We start from the raw sequence: 22822 nt of genomic DNA on the forward strand, positions 1-22822 counted from the left end.
TAAGAATAGAACTCAAACTAAAAAGAAATTTAGTGCAAGGTCACTACTTGGGCCCACGACAGGAAAATGTTAAGAAAGGCTTATAGTCTGTGGACTTCCGCATGAATTAGCCTTACTACGATACGAAGTCATATGACGACGTAGCATAAGCGGTTTTTCCTAACATTAGGGTCAAAATAATTCAAAAAGACATACGTATAATAAGTGTAGTAGAACGTGGTATACATAAAACATAGCCCTTTACCGCGTACCGCTCTCGGATCTAATAACGTTCGTAGTGGTTGATGGGTTTCCATTGTTCCATACGACACGATAATATTTTAAAGTTCCTTTTTAGTTCCTGATATTGAATCTTAAGTATTGATAGTGTCGCTAATGATACTTATCACGCTTATACGCTATCGCTAAGCGATTGTCGCTGCTATCGATAGGTGAAAACTATCGACAGTATTGATCGAAGTTACTATCGGTAGTATTGATCGAAGTTACTATCGATAGTTTTGTAGTCTACGATATTATTGTACCAAACTAAGCTAGGGCTATCGATAGGAAAATTTCAGTGACACGACAATGGAGAATTCCAGTGACACGACAATAAAAAATTTCAGTGACACGACAATGGAACTTTCCAGTGACACGACAATGGAAACGAACTGCCTGTAACTGTATTCTCGGCGTATCCTTTTGATGTAACCGTGTAGACACGACCCTTTATGCGACGTCTCTTAGCAGCTCCTGCTAATGCGGCTCCAGTGACAATACAATACACAGACATAATCACGTCTTTATCCCTAACGGGGTAGACAGAGACGACTTTAAAAATTGGTGTTAACTATATTTTTAGATTTTATTTTTGTCAGAGATTAAGTGATTTGCGTATTGTTAAAAATTAACAAATATTTGTATAAAAAATTAATACATACATCATGCTGCAACTATAAGGAGCGAAGAAATAATGGAAAATGCGAAAAAAAAACGAGGAAAATTTGTCATCTTTGAGGGCTTTAATGATGCCCAAAATAACTATTTTACGCGGACGAATTTGCGGGCACAGCTAGTATTTGATATAATTATTACTGTGTCAAAACAATAACTGGGTTCTTAGAATCATGCCATTTCTGTATCGCTAATTTTCTCAAGTGAATCATATTGCTTCGTCACTTTGATATTTAGAGTCTCTGTTTAATTAGTAAACTATTTTAAATTGTCTTCTCATAACGGGACGTGAGTATATTGATTTGACAATGACTTTCAGTGCGAATATAGAGGAAGACTGTACATCAGTATATTTTTTTAACAATTTCCTAATTATAAGAACAAGTAATAAATCTACCTAATTAACTGTCTTCTCTGTAGTGATGGGATTTTTCTGTGACATGTAAAAAAATCTCAAAGAATCGAAGACCTAGAATTTATTACGTTACGATAAGACCTAGATTTGACTAGCTCCCGGTAGAAAGGCACGCGCGACGCCGTTTTTATCGAGGTGCCGGGAACCACACGGCACGTTCATCTCTAATGCTGTTATACTAAAATAGACTTCATCATATTCCTGAAAGATAATATCCAGTACAATTTCACCTGGATATGACTACGGGTAAAATCAGAAACGGCAATTTACTTCCAAGTAATGCGTATCTACGCATTGCGACTCGACCATAGATTGGTTATTGGATAGATTTGGCTTTAACTAATGATAACATTATTTGTTATTATTTTGAAAATTTCAAAAATCCGTTGGAGTTAATAAAAGAGAAGAAAATTTCGACACAAATTGTGATAAACATAGAAGTATTTTTTTTTTATTTTACAGGGCCATGGTTTCTTGACACATTACAAATAATCACGTCTATACCCTTGCGGGATAAACAGAGCCAACAATATCGAAAAGACTAATTGGCCACGTTCAGCTGTTTGGCTTAATGTTAGAATTGAGATTAAAATTGTGACAGCTCATCGCCTACAAGGACAATCGTAAACTTTATAAGCCTAAGGGATAGGTTTCTTGTTTCTTATTCTTATGAATGTCGCCTTTTACGACATTCATAAGAAAGAGATTGAGTCGTCCTATTCTTTTTTCTATTGGTGCCGGGAACCACACGGCACCTTATTATGAAGGTCTCAAATTTTGTTTGTTAGATTGTACTCATGTCACATAGAATTGAGTGAGAGCTAAATAAATTATCTTCTCTTACAAACGCAAGAAGCAGTTGATCTGATTATGCGCTTCGAGGAATGATAATAAATTAAATAAGCAGCAATTTTGGTGTAAGTAACACTTTCCCGACTCCATTTGCCTGATTGTCGGTATGTAGGTAACATTATTTTTGATATGCATTTTGTAAGACCACCAGTCAATAAAAAAAAAATCTGGTGTCAATTTTAATTCGAACACAGAATTCATTCATTCATTTGCCCATCACAAACGAATGGGAGCTGTAACTAGTAGCTTTCATAATTTATGAACCGAATATTCCTCCTCGGATTTGGACTCTCTGTCTGTAGCTCGTATTATTGAGTGCAGCGCTGATGAGATCAAAGAACATATATCTTGCGATAGCCGGTCTTTAAACATAATTTCCCAAAATATTCGCAGCTTAAACTGCAATATGCAAGATTTCACCGCCTTACTTCAAGCATCCGAGGTCCCCTGGGATGTTATAGTCCTATCGGAGTGTTGGCTACCAAGTACTAAACACATACCGAAGCTAGATAACTATATGCAGTTTACCACGTCCCGGAATTTCACACAAAACGAAGGAGTCACGATATACTACCACAAATCCCTAAATGCAACGATCGAAGAGCCCCCTGTGGAAGATGCAAACTGCCTTATATTAAAAATCGACCAATCCACCTGTGTTATAGGAATTTACAGACCCCCGGCTCACAAAGACGTCTCAAATTTCTTACAGTCACTTGATAAAGCCCTGTCCAATTTAAAGACATTTAAAAACATTATTTTATGTGGAGACATTAACATTGATATATTACCTAACAACCCCAACAAAACTCACCATGACTACTTAAATATTCTCGCTGGCCATGGTGTGCTCTCCTGCCACTCCCTCCCCACCCACGGACGCACCTGTTATGACCACATGATGTTAAAATCTAAACACGATGCTTCTTGCCTGGTCATTAACTCCACCCTAACAGATCACTTCACGGTGGCCCTTAATCTACAGATGCAATATAACCTTACATCCACCCATAGCAAAAATGAATACCGAATTGATTTTAAGGTTCTAGATCAAAACATGTCTGAGCTAAACTTCGAACCTATCCTAAACTGCACTAACCCAAATGCAGCCGCCAACCTCTTTATTGAAACTGTTTACTTGGCCATTAAAAGCAGCTCCTATAGGTCAAAAACTCCCAAACGGAAAATAATACACAAGCCTTGGATAACTAAAGGGCTTCTCCGATGCATTAAAAACCGGGACAACTTACATAAAAAACATAAAAAGAACCCGACAAACGAAGTTCTGGCCTCGACATACAAACGCTACAGGAGTTTCTGTTCGGCGGTCCTTAAAAAGTCAAAAAGAAAATACGAAAGGCTACAAATTCAAGCATCTCAAAATAACTGCAAACAGCTTTGGAAGGTTATTAAAGATATAAGTGGCACCAATCGCTCACCCGATCATTCCCTGTCCCTAATTACCCCTGAGGCCCCAAGTGAAAGCATAAACCAGGTAAACAGATTTTTTGCTGACGTGGGAGGGAAATTGGCTGGCAAAATCCCCTCTAGCTACAAATCTCCCATGTATACGCTCCCTTCTACATGCTCATGTCTACATAGCCTTCAAATGACCCCAGTACTTGAAGAGGATGTCTTTAGCATCATAATAAGCCTAAAAGAAAGATGTGCGGTTGGCCCGGATCAAATTCCAAACAAAGTTATCAAAAGATATGCCCTTTTGCTGACTAAACCTATTACCCACATATGTAACCTGTCTTTAGAACAAGGCACCTTCCCCGCTCCCTTTAAAAAGGCCCTTATCAAGCCTATCCATAAAGACGGAGATAAAAATAGGGTAGACAATTATCGACCAATTTCTTTACTCTCTTCTCTTTCAAAGATTCTAGAACGAATTATGAACAACAAACTCATAAGCTTCTTGGAAACAAACAACTTGCTTTCAAACACTCAGTTTGGGTTTCGAACCGGTAAGTCCACTGGCGAGGCGGTCCACGAGCTTGTCCACTCAGTTATCACCTCACTGGACGGGAAAAAGAAGTGTCTAACTATATTTCTGGACCTCAAAAAAGCCTTCGACACAGTGTCCATTCCCATTCTATTGGACAAGCTGGAAAGGGTTGGAGTTAGAGGAATCCCGCTTAAACTATTTTCAGACTTCCTCAGCAACAGAACTCAACAAACCATGATAGGTGAGTGGACGAGTGACGAGGTATGTCTCACTTTTGGCCTCCCACAGGGAAGCATAATCTCTCCCACCCTCTTTCTCGTCTACATTGACAGCCTTTGCCAACTCCAACTCGAAGATGCAAAAATCCTTGCGTTTGCTGATGACACAGCTCTGTTCTTCTCTGGCGACTCCTGGGAGGACACCTTCTCCAAAGCCCAGGTTGGCTTCGACACTGTGAAAGATTGGCTAAACTTCAACTCTCTAACACTGAATATAAACAAAACCGCTTACATCCCTTTTGCTCTCAAAACTAGTTATCTACCTCCTGCCACCCTCAGTATAAAATCCCATATCTCCGACTGTAACCAAGCTCAAAACTGCCACTGTCCTGCCCTCCATAAAACAGATCAAACCAAATACTTGGGTGTCATAATTGACCATACCTTGTCGTTTGCTTCACATATCGAATCACTAACGGCCAGGCTCCGCAAACTTATATATATTTTTAAAACCCTACGGCACATTTCAAACCGCAAAATAATAAAGATTGTATATAATGCCTTATGCCAGTCGTTAGTGAATTACTGCATCACATCCTGGGGCGGAACAGCCAAAACTCACCTCCTGGTGGTGGAGAGAGCCCAACGTGCCATTCTCAAGGTTGCGGCGGGCCTTTCTTACCTCCATCCAACGACTGATTTGTACAGAACCTGGGACGTGCTCACAGTTAGACAGTCCTTTGTGCTGTACACGATACTTAAACAGCACTCCCAAGTCCAATACGATCCCAACTTACGAAGATTTCAGCGTAGAAGGGGACCAGTCTGCACACGGTACCGATTTAACACGGCAACTTCTCACAATTTTTTCTGTTTCCTCGGTCCATATTTATACAACAAACTTAATGCATTGCTCAATATTTACCCTCTCCATAAATTCTCTTGTAAAAAAACTGTTACTCAATACCTCAAATCTCTTGACTATCCCAGCACCGAAAACCTTCTAATACCGATAAACTGACCTCCTCCTTCACTAAATTATTGCTTTCATCTACAATTTTACTATCCAACCATCCTACCACATACTCAAAATTTACCTGGAATACACCCACCTCGCCCTATCTCTTTTTTTTTTGTTTTTTTATCACTACCTCATCATCGTGCCTTAAACACTCCAGTCACTCACCAAACACAACAACACACAACACATCATACACACAAACATACATACACATGAACATTTCCTCTAATTCCCCTTCCATTTCTTATCTCGATCCCTCATAAATTCATCCTATTATTTTCCACCATTCCTTTGTACGTAGGTACCTATTTAGTTAATTCTCCCTATATTTAAGACTTTACTCCTAGCATTTACTTATATCCGAGGAGGAGGCCTAGCTACCCGTAGCACAGGTTCGCAAGATCCTATTTCAGGAACTAGCCTCTCCTCAAAGATTGATGTAACATGCCAACTTACCTGAGTACTAGCATTAAGAAACCATGTTAAGTCTTTGTTAATTGAGGAAATAAACGATTTTTATTTTTTTTATTATTATTATTCCTAATTTAGTTTTACTAAAGTACTCGTCTAGGATTTTTTTTTCTTATTTCCTAGACTACATAATAAACCTAAATTTTGAAATATGTATATTGATCAATAAAAAAAGAATAGGATTACTTCATCTCGTTCCCATAATTGTTGTAAAAGGCGATTACGGGATAGGCTTAGAAACTTGGGATTCTTCTTTTAGGCTAGCAACCTATTTGAATCCCAATTCTATCATTAAGCCAAACAGCTGAACGTGGCCTATCAGTATTTTCAAGACTATTGGCTCTGTCTAACCTGCAAAGGAAATAGACGTGATTATATATATGTATACTCCTGAATTTCATAATCCGTCTGTGAAAAAATGTCTAAAAATATATAAACAAAAATTCCACCCAACTTTAGTATTCCGACAACGTATCTTACCCTTTTACCGAGAATAACATCATTGTCAGCGTAATTTCCTGCCTCCAATGCCCAGCTGTATCTAGTCTATGCAGATTTAGCAATCGATCATGTTCAGCCGTGACAATTTGTGTCATATGCACAATGTCTTAGAGATCATTATCGAAGAACACAATTTAAAGAGATGTGATGAGCGTAGATTTAATTTTGAACTCGCAAAGGACGTGAAACAATTCTTGTTATAGTATGGAAATTATAGTGGATGTAGAAATGTGTATGTGTGAGGTGAAAACTTGAGGAAATCTCGTAAACTCATAATAATCTATCATGTCTAATAATGTAAAACTAGCTGTGCCCGAGACTTCGTCCGCGTGGAATAGTTATTTTGGGCATCATTGAATAATTTTTTCCGTTTTTTTTTTCACTTTTTCCATTATTATCTTCACCCCTAAAAGTTGCAGCGTGATGTTATTCAAACCCAAAGCCTTCCTCGATAAATGGTCGTTGAATAGCAACGCAAAAATAATTTTTCAATTCGAACCAGTAGTTCCTGAGGTTTACCGAACCGAAAGGTTTATTTATTTATTTATTTAAAACTTTATTGCACAAAAAAAATGATTTATTTATTTAAGACTGGCATTCTCTGCCAGACTACCAGCTGACCGAACAGAAAAACTTTAAGTTGGTGGTGCGATGCATACTGCAAAATACATACATTACAAACAAAATGCAAAAATACATACAAGATACATAAACATACATACAAAAAACATAAACATACATAAAATATCAAATTAGGACGACCCATTATTGATTTGCCGAAGACAGAACACATTCACAGCATCTTTCACATCATCAAAAAAATTCCTACGCGCTAACCAGCAAGCAGTCACGAATTTTAAGTTTCCAAAAAAGATTTTCGTTTTTAGTTTGCGAATATCATTATCATGTTCTTGTTCCGGTCTATTTAACTTATTCGCTTCATCACCGTGAATACTTCAATGATCTCATCAAGAAACTTTCAATATCAACGTAATTCAACTCTTACGAGTTATATGTCGCAGTCAGTTCATAAAATAAGACATTTCACGTCATATGCCGCTAGGAAATTGCGCTAGTATGAGTGGATGAGCACGGCGACACAAATTATATAATTTACAGATATGAAACAAAACCGTATGTACCGAAACCGAACCGTAAAAAGAAAAAGGTAAAAATGTAAAAAAAGACGTGGTCATTCCAATGAATAAATGAATGAATGAATAACTCTTTTTTGCACACAAAATAAAAAAACTAATTTTGTAGATATTGCAAATACGTATATGCAGTACGATGGTCTGTCTTATCGCTTTTAGCGAATAATGACTTTTGAAAAGAACATACTACTCTGTCAAGAAAGTAGCAGGAAAAGATCAATAATACACAAACTGTTTGTTATTCATCCAAATTTATTTTATCACCTTCAAAATATGCTCCTTTAGAAACGATACACTTACGCCAACGAATAATCCAATCATCAAAACATTTTTTAAACCCTGTTTCCGGAATTGAGGTCAGTTCTCGCCGCTAATTCTCTTTTATGTCTTCTACCGATTGAAAACGGGTGCCACGAAGTGGTAATTTGAGTTTAGGAAAAAGAAAAAGGTCGGCTGGAGCCATATCTGGTGAATATGGTGGTTGCTCGATGGTATTTGTTGAGTGTTTGGTTAAAAATTCGTTCACAATGATGGCCTTGTGCGAAGGTGCATTATCATGGTGCAAAATCCAAGAATTTTCTTTCCACAAATCTGGCCTTTTTCGTCGGATTTGTTCTCTTAAACGCCGCATAACACTCAAATAATATTCCTTATTTACCGTTTGACCTTCCGGCAAGAATTCCGAGTGCACAACACCGCGATAGTCAAAGAAAACAGTCAACATGACTTTGACTTTTGAACGACTTTGGCGTGGTTTTTTCGGTTTTGGTTCAGTTGGAAGGCGCCACTCCGAAGCTTGTTGACTAGTTTGCATGTCAAACTCGTAAACCCACGTCTCGTCACCAGTAACAATGCGTTTCATGAATGTTGGGTCGGAATTGACTCGTTCTAGCATGTCCTCAGCGACTCTCATGCGATTGAGTTTTTGAAAAAAATTCAGGTCTTTTGGGACTAGCCGAGCGGCAACATGTTTCATACCCAAATTATTAGTTAAAATGGTACGGATCGACTCGTGAGATACAGAAAGTTCGGTGGCTATCTCTCTCAAAGTTGAATGAGGATTTTCAGTCACTATTTCCTTCACTTTTGCGATGTTAACTTCAGTTGCAGACGTTGATGGCCTACCAGAGCGAGGCAAATCTTCCATCACATCTCGACCGCTTTTGAACGCTTTGTACCACTCATAAGCACGAGTTTTTGATAAAGTCGATTCACCGTAAGCCTTCTGTAACTTTTTCAGTGACTCCGAACACGATATTCCATTGGCAATGCAAAATTTAAGACAAACTCTTTGTTCGATGTTTTTATCCATTATGAAATTAGCAATACACACTAGATATGATATAACTAAAAATAGCACTGTATTTAATGTAAACAACAGATGCAACTCAAACTCCGCGCCAAAATGGAAAACAGTTGTGCCAATCTAACAACAACAAAAACAAACAAAAATTTGAATTTGGAACCATAAATAAATAATCCATTCCCGATACTTTTCTGACTGAATGTATAACATCATTTACAGGTCACAAGATGTAGTCTCTGCCTACCCCTCCAGAAAAAGGCCAACCAGGCCTTCTTATGTATGCACGAGTATGTATGTATGTACAAAAATGGGAAGTTAACAGGGAGTTAACACTCCATCACTTTCCCATGGATGTCGTAAAAGGCGACTAAGGGATTGGCTTATGAACTTGGGATTCTTCTTTTAGGCGATGCGCTAGCAACCTGTCACTATTTGAAACTCAATTCTATCACTAAGCCAAACAGATGAGCGTGGCCTATCAGTCTTTTCTAGACTGGTGGCTCTGTCTACCCCGCTAGGGATATAGACGTGATCATATGTATGTATGTATGTAAAAATGGGAAGTTAACAAGGAGGATTTTTCTGTTACCATCACATTTGTCACGGCACCGTATGGCGACGCCATTCTCTATTCCAATTTCATGATTCCCACTTGAATAACGAGCAACTGTTATAGACAACATAAAACTTATTCATTTGAGTTGCGGCAAAGATAAGGAATGTAGAAACATTTTACTGGACCTATCTAAATCTCTCCCTCCTTCCCATGGATTCTGACGGCCTCTGTGGCGCAGCGGTAGTACGCTTGTCTGTGACAATGGAGGTCCCGGGTTCGAATCTCGGCCAGGTTTAGATGGGAAAAGAAACTTTTCTGATTGGCCTAGGTCTTGGATGTTTCTCTATAAGTATTTATTTTAAAATATCTTTGAGTTAGTATCTCGTAACACAAGTCTCGAACTTAATTCGAGGCTAACTCAATTAGTGTCATTTGTTTAAAAAAAAATGGATGTCGTAAAGTAACGTAAGTAATGGATGGCGACTAAAGACTTATAAACTTGGGATTCTCCTTTCAGGCGATGGGTTAGCAACCTGTCACTATTTCAATCTCAATTCTATCACTAAGCTGAACCTGGCTTATCAGTTTTTTCAAAACTGTTGGCTCTGTCTACCCCGCAAGGGATATAGACTTGATCACATATATCTATGTATATATCAGACAATTAACGGATGATAACAAAGATGAAAAATTACGCAAACGAAGTTTCAAATGACTACAACACACTGAATTGTCAGCAAATTGTCACAATGTCCATTCGTACTTGCGTCCCGTGAATGACAGTGTTACAAGGTTGTTTTCAATATCTTTCTTTAACAATCCATTGTGGTTGGATTGTGAGAAAATTAATTGTACATACATACACATAATCAGGTCCATATCCCTTGCCGGGTAGACAAACAACAGTCTTGAAAAGACTGATAGGCTACGTTCAGCTGTTTGGCTTAATGATAGAATTAAGTGACAGGTTGCTAGCCCATCGCTTAAAGAAGAATCCCAAGTCTATCAGCCAATCCCTTTGTCGCCTTTTACGACATCCATGGGAAAGAGATGGAGTGGTCTTATTCTTTTTTGTACTGGTGCCGGGAACCACACGGCACCACACTACCTACACATTAAATTAATTCAAAAATCTGTCTATAGATAGGATTAATGTACTTTATTTTTTTTATTTTAATAGGCCACCTATTGGTCTTTTCGAGACTGTTGGCTCTGTCTACCCCGCAAGGGATATAGAAGTAACGACATGTATGTATGTATGTTGTAGGTAGTGCCATAATTTGCACTTGCACAGCTGACGCTTTTGCGTGGCTGGGTCGAATCCTCAGCGTCTATGATCAGACGTACGTCTTGTCGGCAAACTACATTATATATTAACTACATTATGTGATACTACTAACTACATTATAAATACCTACCCGCTACTTCCTATAAAGGTTTATAAATTTAATCTAAATACGGTCGGATTGAGAAACTCCTCCTCTTTTAAAGTCGGTCAAAAAAAATACGTTGGGATTTAAATTCAATAGGATCTCACACTTAGGTATATGTCTCTTTTGACCACTCGTTTCGTAAGCTCTTTGTCCAATCCAATCCATTTGGAGCAAGCAAAGATTTCACGGATTGGAGCATATATACAACCTCCGATACAACATCGTTGGAGCCGCGGTTCCCCAGGCATCACACCTAGCCTGGCGGAAGATCTTCCCTTTGATGGTGGTCGAGCCGAATCATAGCTACACTCTCTCATCTCTGCTCATTCCCGGTTGCACCCTCCACAGAAGAGTTTCGGGGCCCGGGAGCCTTCCGACCTTTCTCTCTCCACTTGTTCCGCTTTTCGGCGTCCTTAGATTAGATAAGACTAGCTGTGCCCGCGACTTTGTCGTTGAATAGTTGTTTTGGGCATAATTGGAACCCTCAAGGATGTCACATTTTCCATTATTTCTTCGCTCCTAATAGTTGCAGCGTAATGTTATATAGCCTAAAGTCTTCCTCGATAAATGGTCTTTTCAACACATAAAGAATTTTCCAATTCGAATCAGCAGTTTCTGAGATTAGCGCGTTCAAACAAACAAACTCTTCAGCTTTATAATATAAGTATAGATTTGTCCAATCCATTCCCATATCTAAGCAAGAAATACCTTCCCGTCTTATCAGTTTTAATTTAGCCAAAGATCTGAGTAGCCGAGGGGACAGCTGAACTTCGCTCCATTAATTGAGTTCGTCCCAAACTTGCCCCAATTAATTTGTAGTCATTTCTGAATGGATCTCGAATGGAAGTTTATATCTCAATCTGCTGCTTAAAGATTTAACTGTTTATAAGTGCTTTAAGTTTTAAGTTAGTTGCGTAATTTAATTAGTGTACAGATTATACGTGGGATCAGAGAAAGGTGTTGAAATTAGTACTAATAAAGATTGGAAGTTTATTTTTAATGAGGCTTTAGAATTGGACAAATGGATTGTTGAGTTTGTAAGCTTCTTCATAGATTTATAATCTCTTAATGTTAGTCCCGGTTAATTATCTTACTTACCTCTTCCATCTGGCTTTAGTCCCGGTTGCATCCTCACCACTCTGGAGGGAAACCCGGGACATGCCTTTGACCATGGATCCTGGATTGGATGAGTCGGGTTTTTACATGAAACGACGTCCATCGGACCTCTACAACCTTTGCAGGTAAACCCAACCCGTATTGGATCGGTCATGGTTACACATCCAGTTGCCTGAATGTGCAGGTTATCTCACGATGATTTCCCTCACCGTAAGAGCATCGGTTAGTATTAATGTGCATAACTTTGAAAATAGTCATTGGGCTTTGAAGCTGTGCCTTTTTGCACTACACGCATTTCAACCGGGCGTCTCACCGATTCGATCCCCGACGCTTTAATACTCATTTTTTTTGTATTTTAACTAAAAATGCGAATGTACCTAATTTTAAAAGAAAGTAGATGTAGTTACAGGAATAGAAAAGGGTATGTTGAGATGGTTCGGTCATGTGGAGAGGATGAATGAAAACAGGTTGACTAAGCAGATATACAAGGAGAGTGTGGAGGGAAAGGTCGGAGTGGGAAGACCTAGACGAACGTATCTTGATCAAATTAAGGACGTCCTGGTAAAGGGTCTGGTCAAAAGTACCCGAAACCGCCGAGCTTGCATGAAGAGAGTTATGAATGTGGATGAAGCGAAGGAAATATTCAGAGATCGTGGCAAGTGGAAAGAGGTAGTCTCTGCCTACCCCTCCGGGAAAGAAGCGTGATTTTATGTATGTATGTACCAAATTTTTTGTTTGTTTGTTTGTTTCTGTTCCCGTGGGATTTACGAAATAACTGTGTTCTTTTGCATTGAATTCGGGCATGTAGATGATGCTTAATTCGCGCGGGCGGATTCATATGCTTATAAAATCTAGAATGTAAATAAGTAAAATACTTAGTGCGTGCTAGCCGCTTCTCTTTCCTTCAGATTGTAAAAACAATCAAGGGAAGGGATAATACACTAGGGATCCATCTCTTAGACGAGTGACTAGCAACCTGTCAGTATCACTTGAATCTCAATAGCTAAACGTGGCCTTTCATTTCTTCAAGAATATTGACTCTGTCCAACACGTAAGGGATAATAACGTGATTTAAGTTTTTACGTACAGGTTTCCTCACGATATTACTGCACCGTAACATCATCTCTTACTAATTCTCTTAATGATTGAATCATGGCATTTCTACTGAAATCGTGTCACGTCCCCCATAACGGCCATTGTCTTAGAGTCACCCATATGTTTTACAATACAAATCAATATTCAGCCCTTTCAGCGTCACTCCGTCCCAGTTTGCTGCAAAAATGACTGCTGCAGTGAATGCAAATTGAATGCGCAACTTGAAGTGCTCGAACAATCGTATCGAGAGGCGTAGATGGAGTAATTGTTAGAGCGGGCTTTAATAATATTATTGACTAGCTGTGCCCGCGACTCGCGTCCGCGTGGAATAATTATTTTGGGCATCATTGAAACCCTCTAGGGCGATTATTTCTTCGCTCCTAATAGTTGAAGCGTGATGTTATATAGCCTAAAGCCTTCCTCGATAAATGGTCTATTCAACACAAAAATAATGTTTTAATGCGAACCAGTAGTTCCTGAGATTAGCGCGTTCAAACAAACAAACAAACAAACTCTTCAGCTTTATAATATTACACAGACTATTAAAACAAAAATGACTACCAATTTTTTTTTTGGTGTATTGAAGTAATTTGGTTAAAAGTATTGTTCATTCACGTAAGATTTTCAATAAGTACACCAGTAAAGTTGTAAAAAAAGCTCACAAAGTCAACATGAATGTAGTCAACATCGTCTTTATCTCTAGTGAGAGAGATCAATAGCCACAATTCTAGGCAGGACAGATTCTTACACGAATTGACTCCAGTCTCTCCTTTGCAATTTGTAATAATAATAATATCAAAGTTACACATCCATTCTCCTTCCTTACCTAATCCGTAAAAGCATCGATAAGTAACCAAACTAATGTACGTTAACCACAAAAAAAAAAGAATCATTAATACGCGGCCGGTGTATGATTTGAACATGCGCACGCATTTTAATCAGGCTCTATCTTAAACACAAATTCAATGTACAAATACGAGACAAATTACACAGATAAGCAATAGTTCTGTCTATTACGTTTCTATATCTATGTGCCGAGAACAATGATATCGACGGGCGGGTAACTTTGAATACTATCTTTGTAAATGAATATTGTCATACAATGTAGGCGTAGTTATCGCTCCGTTTATCCTTCGACAATTGTATTTGGATCTTGTAATTTAATTGTATAACTGTTTACGTAAACGAAGGTCTACATATGTAAACCTTACATATACTATATTATATACATATACTATACGCTGTCATGTCGTTCCCAGCGCCAACAAAAAAGAATAGGACCACTCCATCTCGTTCCCTTGGATGTCGTAAAGCTTCCCAAGCTTGTTAGCCTATCCCTTAGTCGCATTTTACGACATCCACGGGAAAGAGATGGAGTGATCCTATTCTTTTTTTTATTGGTGCCGGGAACCACACGGTACATTTAATATCAAACAGTATCTTAATATAATTGCAAATCTCAAACAGTTAAATTGACCGCGGTTCGATAAAAAATAAAAGGAAATATAGAGCATTAACAAAAGAGCATCACAATTTAATTTTGTAAGCTCCAGTATCGCGCCATACAAGTGAATATCGGATTGAATAATAAATAAAAATATATATTCGTAAAATTTTTACATAAAAAGTAATGTGAACCCTAGAATTATATCGCAAAAACCCGGCCGGGGCCAAATTCCATAGTATATTGTTTCCTGGTCGCATCCACATCGGATTCCTCAGATTAATTAACCGTTTAAGCCCGAACTTTGATTCCGAGCAAACGAACTCTGTATGCAAATCATGCGTGGATTTACCAAAGGCCCGTAACCCGTAACGTAGATATTGGAAATATTGAAGTGACATTTTTGTGTGTGACAGTTGACTCTCTTCTCTTCCCATGCTTATTGTTAAAGTAAATCAAGACTAATAAAATTGGAATTATTTTAGGCGGTCAGTTAGTAACAAACATTTATATACATATAATCACGTCTATATCCCTTGCGGGGTAGACAGAGCTAACAGTCTTGAAAAGACTGATAGGTCACGTTCAGTTGTTTGGCTTTGTGATGGAATTGAGATGATCATATAAAGTGACAGGTTGCTAGCCCGTCGCCCAAAAGAAAAATCCCAAGTTTATAAGCCTATCCCTTAGTCGCCTTTTACGACATCCATGGGAAATAGATGGGGCGGTCCTATTCTTTTTATCTATTGGTGCCGGGAACCACACGGCATTAACTTTATCGTTAACATTATAATTTTTTTATATAACTAACTGAGTCATATCTAGTATTATAAAATCCGTGATTTACCTTTACCGTGGCACGGTAAACGAAATGGAAAAGTCTAATTTCGGGAAGCATTCGATATGTGAATTGTTTATATCGAGAACAGGTTTCGCTCAGACTTTTAGTGAATTTTATCGGCTATTGTTTTTGCCATTGCGCAAGATTGAGAGTAATAGATATAGGTATGTGGTTTTCATACATACTCGTACATACATACATACTCGTATATAAACAGACAGATGGTTTTCATTTAATAAATGCTTTTTTACTCTTTGTTTAACTGTGCCGTGTGGTTCCTAGCGCAAATCTAAAAAAAGAATAGGATCACTCCATCTATTTCCCATGGAAGTCGTATTTAAATGGCGACTAAGGGATAGGTTTCTTTCCAATGGATACCTACCGTAAAAGTATCCACTTTAACAAGTATATAAGCATATCCCTTAGTTGCCTTTTACGACATCTATGGGAAAGAGATGGAGTGGTCCCATTCTTTTTCTATTGGTGCCGGGAACCGCACGGCGTTAACAATGATACGAAACAAACAAAATACGATCGTTATTATTATTTTAGGATATTAGTTTAACGGCATTTGTTTTTTGTGCCGTGTGGTTCCCGGCACCAATCCAAAAATGTATAGGACCACTCCATCTCTTACCCATGGATGTCGTAAAAGGCGGCTAAGGGATAGGCTTACAAACTTGGGATTCTTTTTAGGCGATGGGCTAGCAACCTGTCACTATTTGAATCTCAATTCTATCATTAAGCCAAATAGCTGAACGTGACCGTTCAGTCTAGTCTAAGACTAATGGCTCTGTCTACCCCGCAAGGGATATAGACGTATCCATGTGTGTGTGTGCATTTGTTTTTTTTTAGTCTGATCTAAAATTAGGCCCTGCTCCAGACTATTTTAGACGAGACTAAAAGGGCACATTAAATCAATATGTCCTCTAAATAGCTGTACTGACTTCTAGCACTGTAATAGAGCATCGACTGTCGCTACAAACCTTTTTTAAACGGTTTTATTTAGCTCACCCCGTTTGTTTTATTCTTGGGTCAAATTTAGTAATTCAAATTTCACCCTCTTCCTGTCAACCGATTAATCTGAAATTTTGTATACACTTTGGATTTTGGTGACAATATAATTATGTTTATTCATTATCATTATAAATTCAAGATGGCCGCCGTTACAAAATGGCGGATAATTTAGGTTTCATTAATCCCATCAATATGGGTATCAAATGAAAGAGCTCAACAAGCAGAATACAATATACTATAAAAAATTGAAATCCAAGATGGCGGCCTCTACAAAATGGCGGATAACTTAGGTTTTATCAATCCCATCAACATGGGTATCAAATGAAAGGTCTCAACAAGTAGAATACAATTTACTATTCAAAATTAAAATCTAAGCAGTGGGATAAAATGTGAATTAAACAGAATGCGAAATAAAAACTAAAAACTAGAAAATAAAAATAGGTAAAAAAACTTTTTAAGTTAAACGGTTTTATGTTAAACATACATTGCAATGTCTAGTCTATGCATATGTTTATAATTCCCACGACTGTATCTATTTTATTATTTTTTGGTTTTTAGTACATTTATTAAATGTATTGAAACATACACTGTGCCGTGTGGTTCCCGGCACCAATACAGAAAAGAATAGTACCGTTCCATCTTTTTCCCATGGTTGTCGTAAAAGGCGATTAAGGGATAGGCCAGATGGGCCAGCAACCTGCCACTATTTGAATCTCAATTCTATTATTAAGCCAAACAGCTGAACGTCCTGTCAGTCTTTTCAAGACTGTTGGTTCTGTCTTTAGGATAGATAGACGTGATTATACGTATGTGTGTATGCTTTGAAAATGAATAACATTTTGACTTCAGCTGACACCGCAAATTTGCTATAAACGGGTTGTAGAGAATATCTTACTTACAACCAGTCTCCGATAATATTTTAACCATAATTTCCCGGACAGAAGCATGAAAACTTAATTGAAGCGCTGAAAATTGGAAGATAGCTTTGTAACAAGCATGTCAAAGGGAATTGAGTGCGCTTCATCGATTATTTATTTAATATTTCGTGCAGTTCACAAGGACAATATTGGTTTTGTATGTTAACCCTTTACAGGACAGAATACTGAACTCAAATTACACAGGGTGACACTCCGGTTTTTCATACAAAAAATCACCACGTCTATAGCAGTACTTATTAAAATGACTACTAAAATATCAATATACGTCTGTAGCTACTGGCATACCCTCTGTACGGATACAACCGGACTGTTATTATAAATAGAAACTTAAACCAACAAGACGGTTAGTTAGCCTCAAAAGGGTCTGTTTCAGTATTTTCTGATGTTTCAAATAATCTATCATCGTCGGTATCTTCCGGGGTCGACACATCCTCCAACAGTTTTTTGATTATTCTCTTCGTCTTTATTCATCTAGACAAAAAGTGAACTTGAGCAAATCACACAAATTGAGCTAGCCCCAAAGTAAGTTCGAGATTTGTGTAATGGCATTAGTATCGATACTATATTTTATAACAACATATGTACATATGAATCTTATAAGAATGAGTAAAATACTTATGTTTTCTGTCACAAATTTTTGCGACACTGACTTGATATTTCAAAGAATGTTCTAGGCGAACTAAACGGCTATTGCCGTGGTGTCACTATATCAACTACTTTTTTGTGGTTCTACACGATGTAAATATGTATGTATTTTAGTTCTTAGATTTGACAGTAACAATGTTTGAATAACTTGTAGATAGACAGTAAATCTTGTTCTTTACAATGATAGTATGAACGTAGCACGGTGCCCACCGTAGCGCTCTTTACGCTATCTTTTAAAACGACTGCGGTGCCCGGGCTGTCAACCTTCTAAGTTTTTAGCACACTGCTATAACCGTACTGTCCTGTAAAGTGTTAAAGGTATTTATAACTATGCAATGTTTTTTTTTTTAATTTTTTCCATCATAGACTCATCGTGATCTAGATTGCGAAGTTCTTACCTTCATAAGTGACACGGGTGCTCGTTTGAGTAAGATTCTAGCCGTTTTTATAGCGCGATAAACTAACTCTGTTTCGCTTTGTATTATGACGTGAAAAGGGACAGCGATAGTTTTTCGCGCGATAAAAACGGCGTTGCGCGTGCGATGCTACGTGGGTTGGTTTTGGTAAATAAGATTTTTTACATGAAGCGTCTCCCATTAGACCTAGGTACCTTATGAAGAGAAGTGTTGCTCAATGTTGGAGCATTTGTAAGCCCTCAACATACATATATTCACGTCTATATCCCTTGCGGGGTAGACAGAGCCAACAGCCTTGAAAAGACTGATAGGCCGTGAGCCTTAAAACTTATCCCTAACTCAGAAAAGAGTAATTGGAACATGAGATTTGAACCTGTCTGTGCATGAAATGAATGAATTAATTAATTTTTTTTACATATACAAAATAGTAGGCTATGTAACAGACGTGACTATGTGTATTATGTATTATATATAAATATATATTCTGGTTTAAACATTTATTTATCTCGCTCTGCGCCAACGCCAATCTCCTGTTTGGTTTCCTTCCACCCAAAGGTTGCCTGGAAGATATTGCTTTAGCGATAAGTCCGCCTTTGTACCATCTCTATCTGTTTTGAGTTGTTTTGTATGTTTTACTCTTATGGTGCAATAAAGAGTTTTATCTATATATATATATATATACCTATATATATATGATTCTCAAATAGTGTGTACAAACATTTGCAAAGACTGAACTGTGCTTTTACTTAAAATTAAAAGCCGATGAAACCACTTAAGCTGTTTAAGTTAAAATGATAACATCGCGATTCAATCCTTGATTGGTAGTCCCAATGCTTAGTTCGTATGGGTGGTCCGTTCAATGTATGGGTTAGCATTTAGCATTTTCTGTGACTAATATATTGATAATGGCCGCTGTGGCGCAGCGGTAATACGCTTGTCTGCAACGCAGGAGGTCCCGGGTTCGAATCCCGGCCAGGGCATGATGAGAAAGGAACTTTTTCTGATTGGCCTGGGTCTTGGATTTTGATTTATATAGGTAAGTATTTATTATAAAATATAGTATAGTTGAGGTAGTATCTCGTAACACTAGTCTCGAATTTACTTCCAGGCTAACTCAATATGTGTAATTTGTTCCGTATACTCGTATATTTATTATCAGCTGTATGGCTTCTGGATGGAATTGAGATTCAAATAGTGACATGTTGCTATCCCATCGTCTACAAGAAGAATCCCACGTTTATTAGCCTATCCCTTAGTCGCCTTTTACGACATCCATGGGAAAGAGATGGAGTGGTCCTATTCTTTAGTGTCGGGAAACACACGGCATAACAAACAAATAAAATTACTTTCCCATTTATAATATAAGTTGAAATAACAAAATGCTATTGTAATACGTAGTATATTTAGAAAAGTATCTTCAGTCTAGTCCTTTGATCGACTTCAACGATCTGTGAGGGGAGAAAGCAGCTGGAACATTCGACAAAGATGTTGTATTAAGATTTCCCCTAAATAATATATTTGTGAGAATCTCATAGATCTATCTCCATTTATTATTTCTATATCAATGAGCCGAATATTAATAATGTTGTATTTGTATGAAGTTTTCAAATACATTGACCTTTATTTCACCAGTACGTGATATTTTGAATTTCATCTTGCTTAGGTATCGATTACTGAAATGATCATAATTACCTTAAAGGTGATAAAGAAGTTGATGATGTGGATAAAGGAAAAAAGGCCGAGCACGGGAAAATAAGTCTTCCTTTAAAACCCATGTCACTATTCGAATCTCAATTCTATCATTGAGCTAAACAGCTGACATTTTCCTTTCAGTCTTTTCACGACAATTGGCTCTGCCTACCCCGCAAGGGATATATACGTGACCAAATGTACGTATGTATATGTGTATGTAAATGCAGATTTATCTGATTACCTTAAATAAACAGAACACCATCAAATACTCAGCTACTGAAACAATAAGACGAATGTGTCCGCATTTCATCAAATACCAAATACTCAGCTACTGAAACAATAAGACGAACGAGTCCGCATTTCGCCGAAACTCACACATCTGTCACATAATAATAATAAAACTCACACATGTGCAAATGAGTATAATTTCGAATAATTGTATACATTGTATACCCTTTGTCACGCATAGACCACCTTCGTACATCAGAAACGCACTACGTAGAACGACATTTGCTGTGTAAACGTTATTATAGCTATTAGGAGACGCGAAAACGTGTGGTACAAGTGATGCGATGTCGCGGATAAGTTTGATAAAATTCAAAAATTCTGAAATTCAAAATTTTTATTTATTATTATAGGATACTTGATATCGCTTAATAATTGTCAAATCTTTTCATGTCACAATATTGGTTGACGTAAAATAAATTACTTAAAACTAAGTTTACTGCCGCTTCCAAGGCGTCAGTGCAGAAGAAGCGGTAACAAACGGCACTGCAGAATTTTCTTCAATAACGTCAACTTGATGATACTGTAGCGACAACACAACATGATACTGTAGCGATAGCGATAATTTGAGCGTGATTCCGACCTAACTGAAGATTTTTCACTAGGGCAGGTGTAATGATTGAAGAATTTGCTAGATGCTAAGATATTATAAGAGAAAAAAGATGGTCCTATTCTTTTTCATTTGGTGCCGGGAACCACACGGCACAATATTTTAGTTTTTTTCAAATACTTCTGTCACTTGCCATCTTACTGGTCACTCCTTTTCTACTCATGCTTTTCTTTTACGCTGTCTATCCATTCATTAATACTAAGACTGGGAGTTGTGTTATTGGTGTGCTATATTAATAATAGGCCTAAGGCCTAGACGAACGTATCTTGATCAAATTAAGGACGTCCTGGCAAAGGGTCAGGTCAAAAGTATCCGAAACCGCCGAGCTTGCATGAAGAGACTTATGAATGTGGATGACGCGAAAAAAGTATGCAGTGATCATGGCAAGGGGAAAGATGTAATCTCTGCCTACCGGAGAAGAGGCGGGATTTTATGTATGTATGTCCAATTATGAGCAGAATTCTTTTGACTTGTACCAAGCACGGCAACAGCTTTATCTAATTTGTATTACGAACATTTATAGATGAAGACGGACAAAAAGCATCATGGCTTTCAGATCTACCACAATTTTATTAGCGTCTTCACATTCACTATTATAATTATATATGATAATAACTGTAATAAAAAAAATGTGACAGGTTGCTAGCCCATTGCCTAAAAGAATCTCAAGTTTATAAGCATATCCCTTAGTCGCTTTATACAACATCCGTGGGAAAGATGGAGTGCTCCTATTCGTTTTTCTATTGGTGCCACGTTGAAAGATGGAATAAATTAAAATAGAAATTTTCCTTTCCGAATTTAGTATATATACATACATACATAAAATCACGCCTCTTTCCCGGAGGGGTAGGCAGAGACTACCTCTTTCCACTTGCCACGCTCTCTGCATATTTCCTTTGCTTCATCCACATTCATAACTCTCTTCATGCAAGCTCGGCGGTTTCGGGTACTTTTGACCTGACCCTTTACCAGGACGTCCTTAATTTGATCACTTAATTTAGTATATATACATTAGGTGATCAAATTAAGGACGTCCTGAATATAATTAATATATTTAGTATATATACATATATTAATTATATTTAGGTACAATACAATGTAAGAAACATGAAAAAAAAGTCAAATTTCAAAGCTACAAACCAATTTGGAGAACAGTTTGCCTGATCCAACGGAGGTACGTGGAATACAAAGGGTATTTTCAATTACCCAAAAACAATTGGGGTATAATCAAAGGTCCGAATGTCCCTTAAGTAAGGTCTGCGTAATGCGTTGTAATGACTGTTAGACAGACGATAGGGTGACCATGTAGAAGGTAAAATTAGTATTTCCATTACATTAATTTCTTATGACGTGTGGTTTCCAGCACTTTGGAATAGAACCACTTCCTATCTTCCAATGGATGTGGTAAAACGCGACTAAGGGATAGGCTTATTACATTATTAACTTGCGATTCCTCTTATAGGCGATGTACTGGCAACCTGTCACTATTTGAGTCGCAAGGGATATAGACGTGACTATATGAACGATATTAGCCACAAAACCGGTTTTGTTCTTATCTTTTGATTTAATTTTGTCAAAAAATAAAAGGTCTACGTTCTTAGCGAACAACTATTTTTTAGAAGTTCAAATAAAAAAAATAAAACAAACTTGTAATCCATGATTTTGCGATTTACCTGGTCACCCTAAACAGTCAGAATCAAGAGATCAAAGGCGCTGAAATGTGTGAACCAAGTTACCGGGTTCGCGAAAGCTTTCGTCATTAAATCCTGCTTTTCTGCAAGGTCGGTTTATAAGTTCAGATACAGTGTGCTTTTGGAGATGAGGTTTTAAGCAAGTTTGACAGATTCGGGATGGATAACTACAAAATAAGGCATAAGGGATAGGCTTAAAACTTGGAATTCCTATTAAA

At 37.6% G+C, this 22822-nt stretch overlaps 2 protein-coding genes across 3 annotated transcripts in view; one reads left to right on the forward strand and one right to left on the reverse strand.

The window, feature by feature from the left end:
* Positions 1-22822, forward strand: part of LOC106137444 (hemicentin-1) — a 110412-nt gene that overhangs the window by 33097 nt on the left and 54493 nt on the right. The gene's annotated exons all lie outside the window — the stretch shown is intronic.
* LOC132902823 (protein GVQW3-like) overlaps positions 7706-22822 on the reverse strand; it is a 61325-nt gene continuing 46208 nt past the window's right edge. The window contains exons 2-3 of one of the 2 annotated variants that reach the window (XM_060949275.1): positions 8186-8741; positions 7706-7801 (exon numbers count right to left, since the gene is read on the reverse strand). In XM_060949275.1, the coding sequence (XP_060805258.1) occupies positions 7758-7801; positions 8186-8741 (600 nt within the window). In that variant the 3' untranslated portion in view covers positions 7706-7757. Of the gene's footprint in view, positions 7802-8185; positions 8951-22822 lie in introns of those variants that run through there. The other variant, XM_060949276.1, reaches the window with a different exon arrangement.

Source organism: Amyelois transitella, chromosome 18 (genome assembly GCF_032362555.1).
Source record: "Amyelois transitella isolate CPQ chromosome 18, ilAmyTran1.1, whole genome shotgun sequence".
Lineage (NCBI taxonomy): Eukaryota > Metazoa > Arthropoda > Insecta > Lepidoptera > Pyralidae > Amyelois > Amyelois transitella.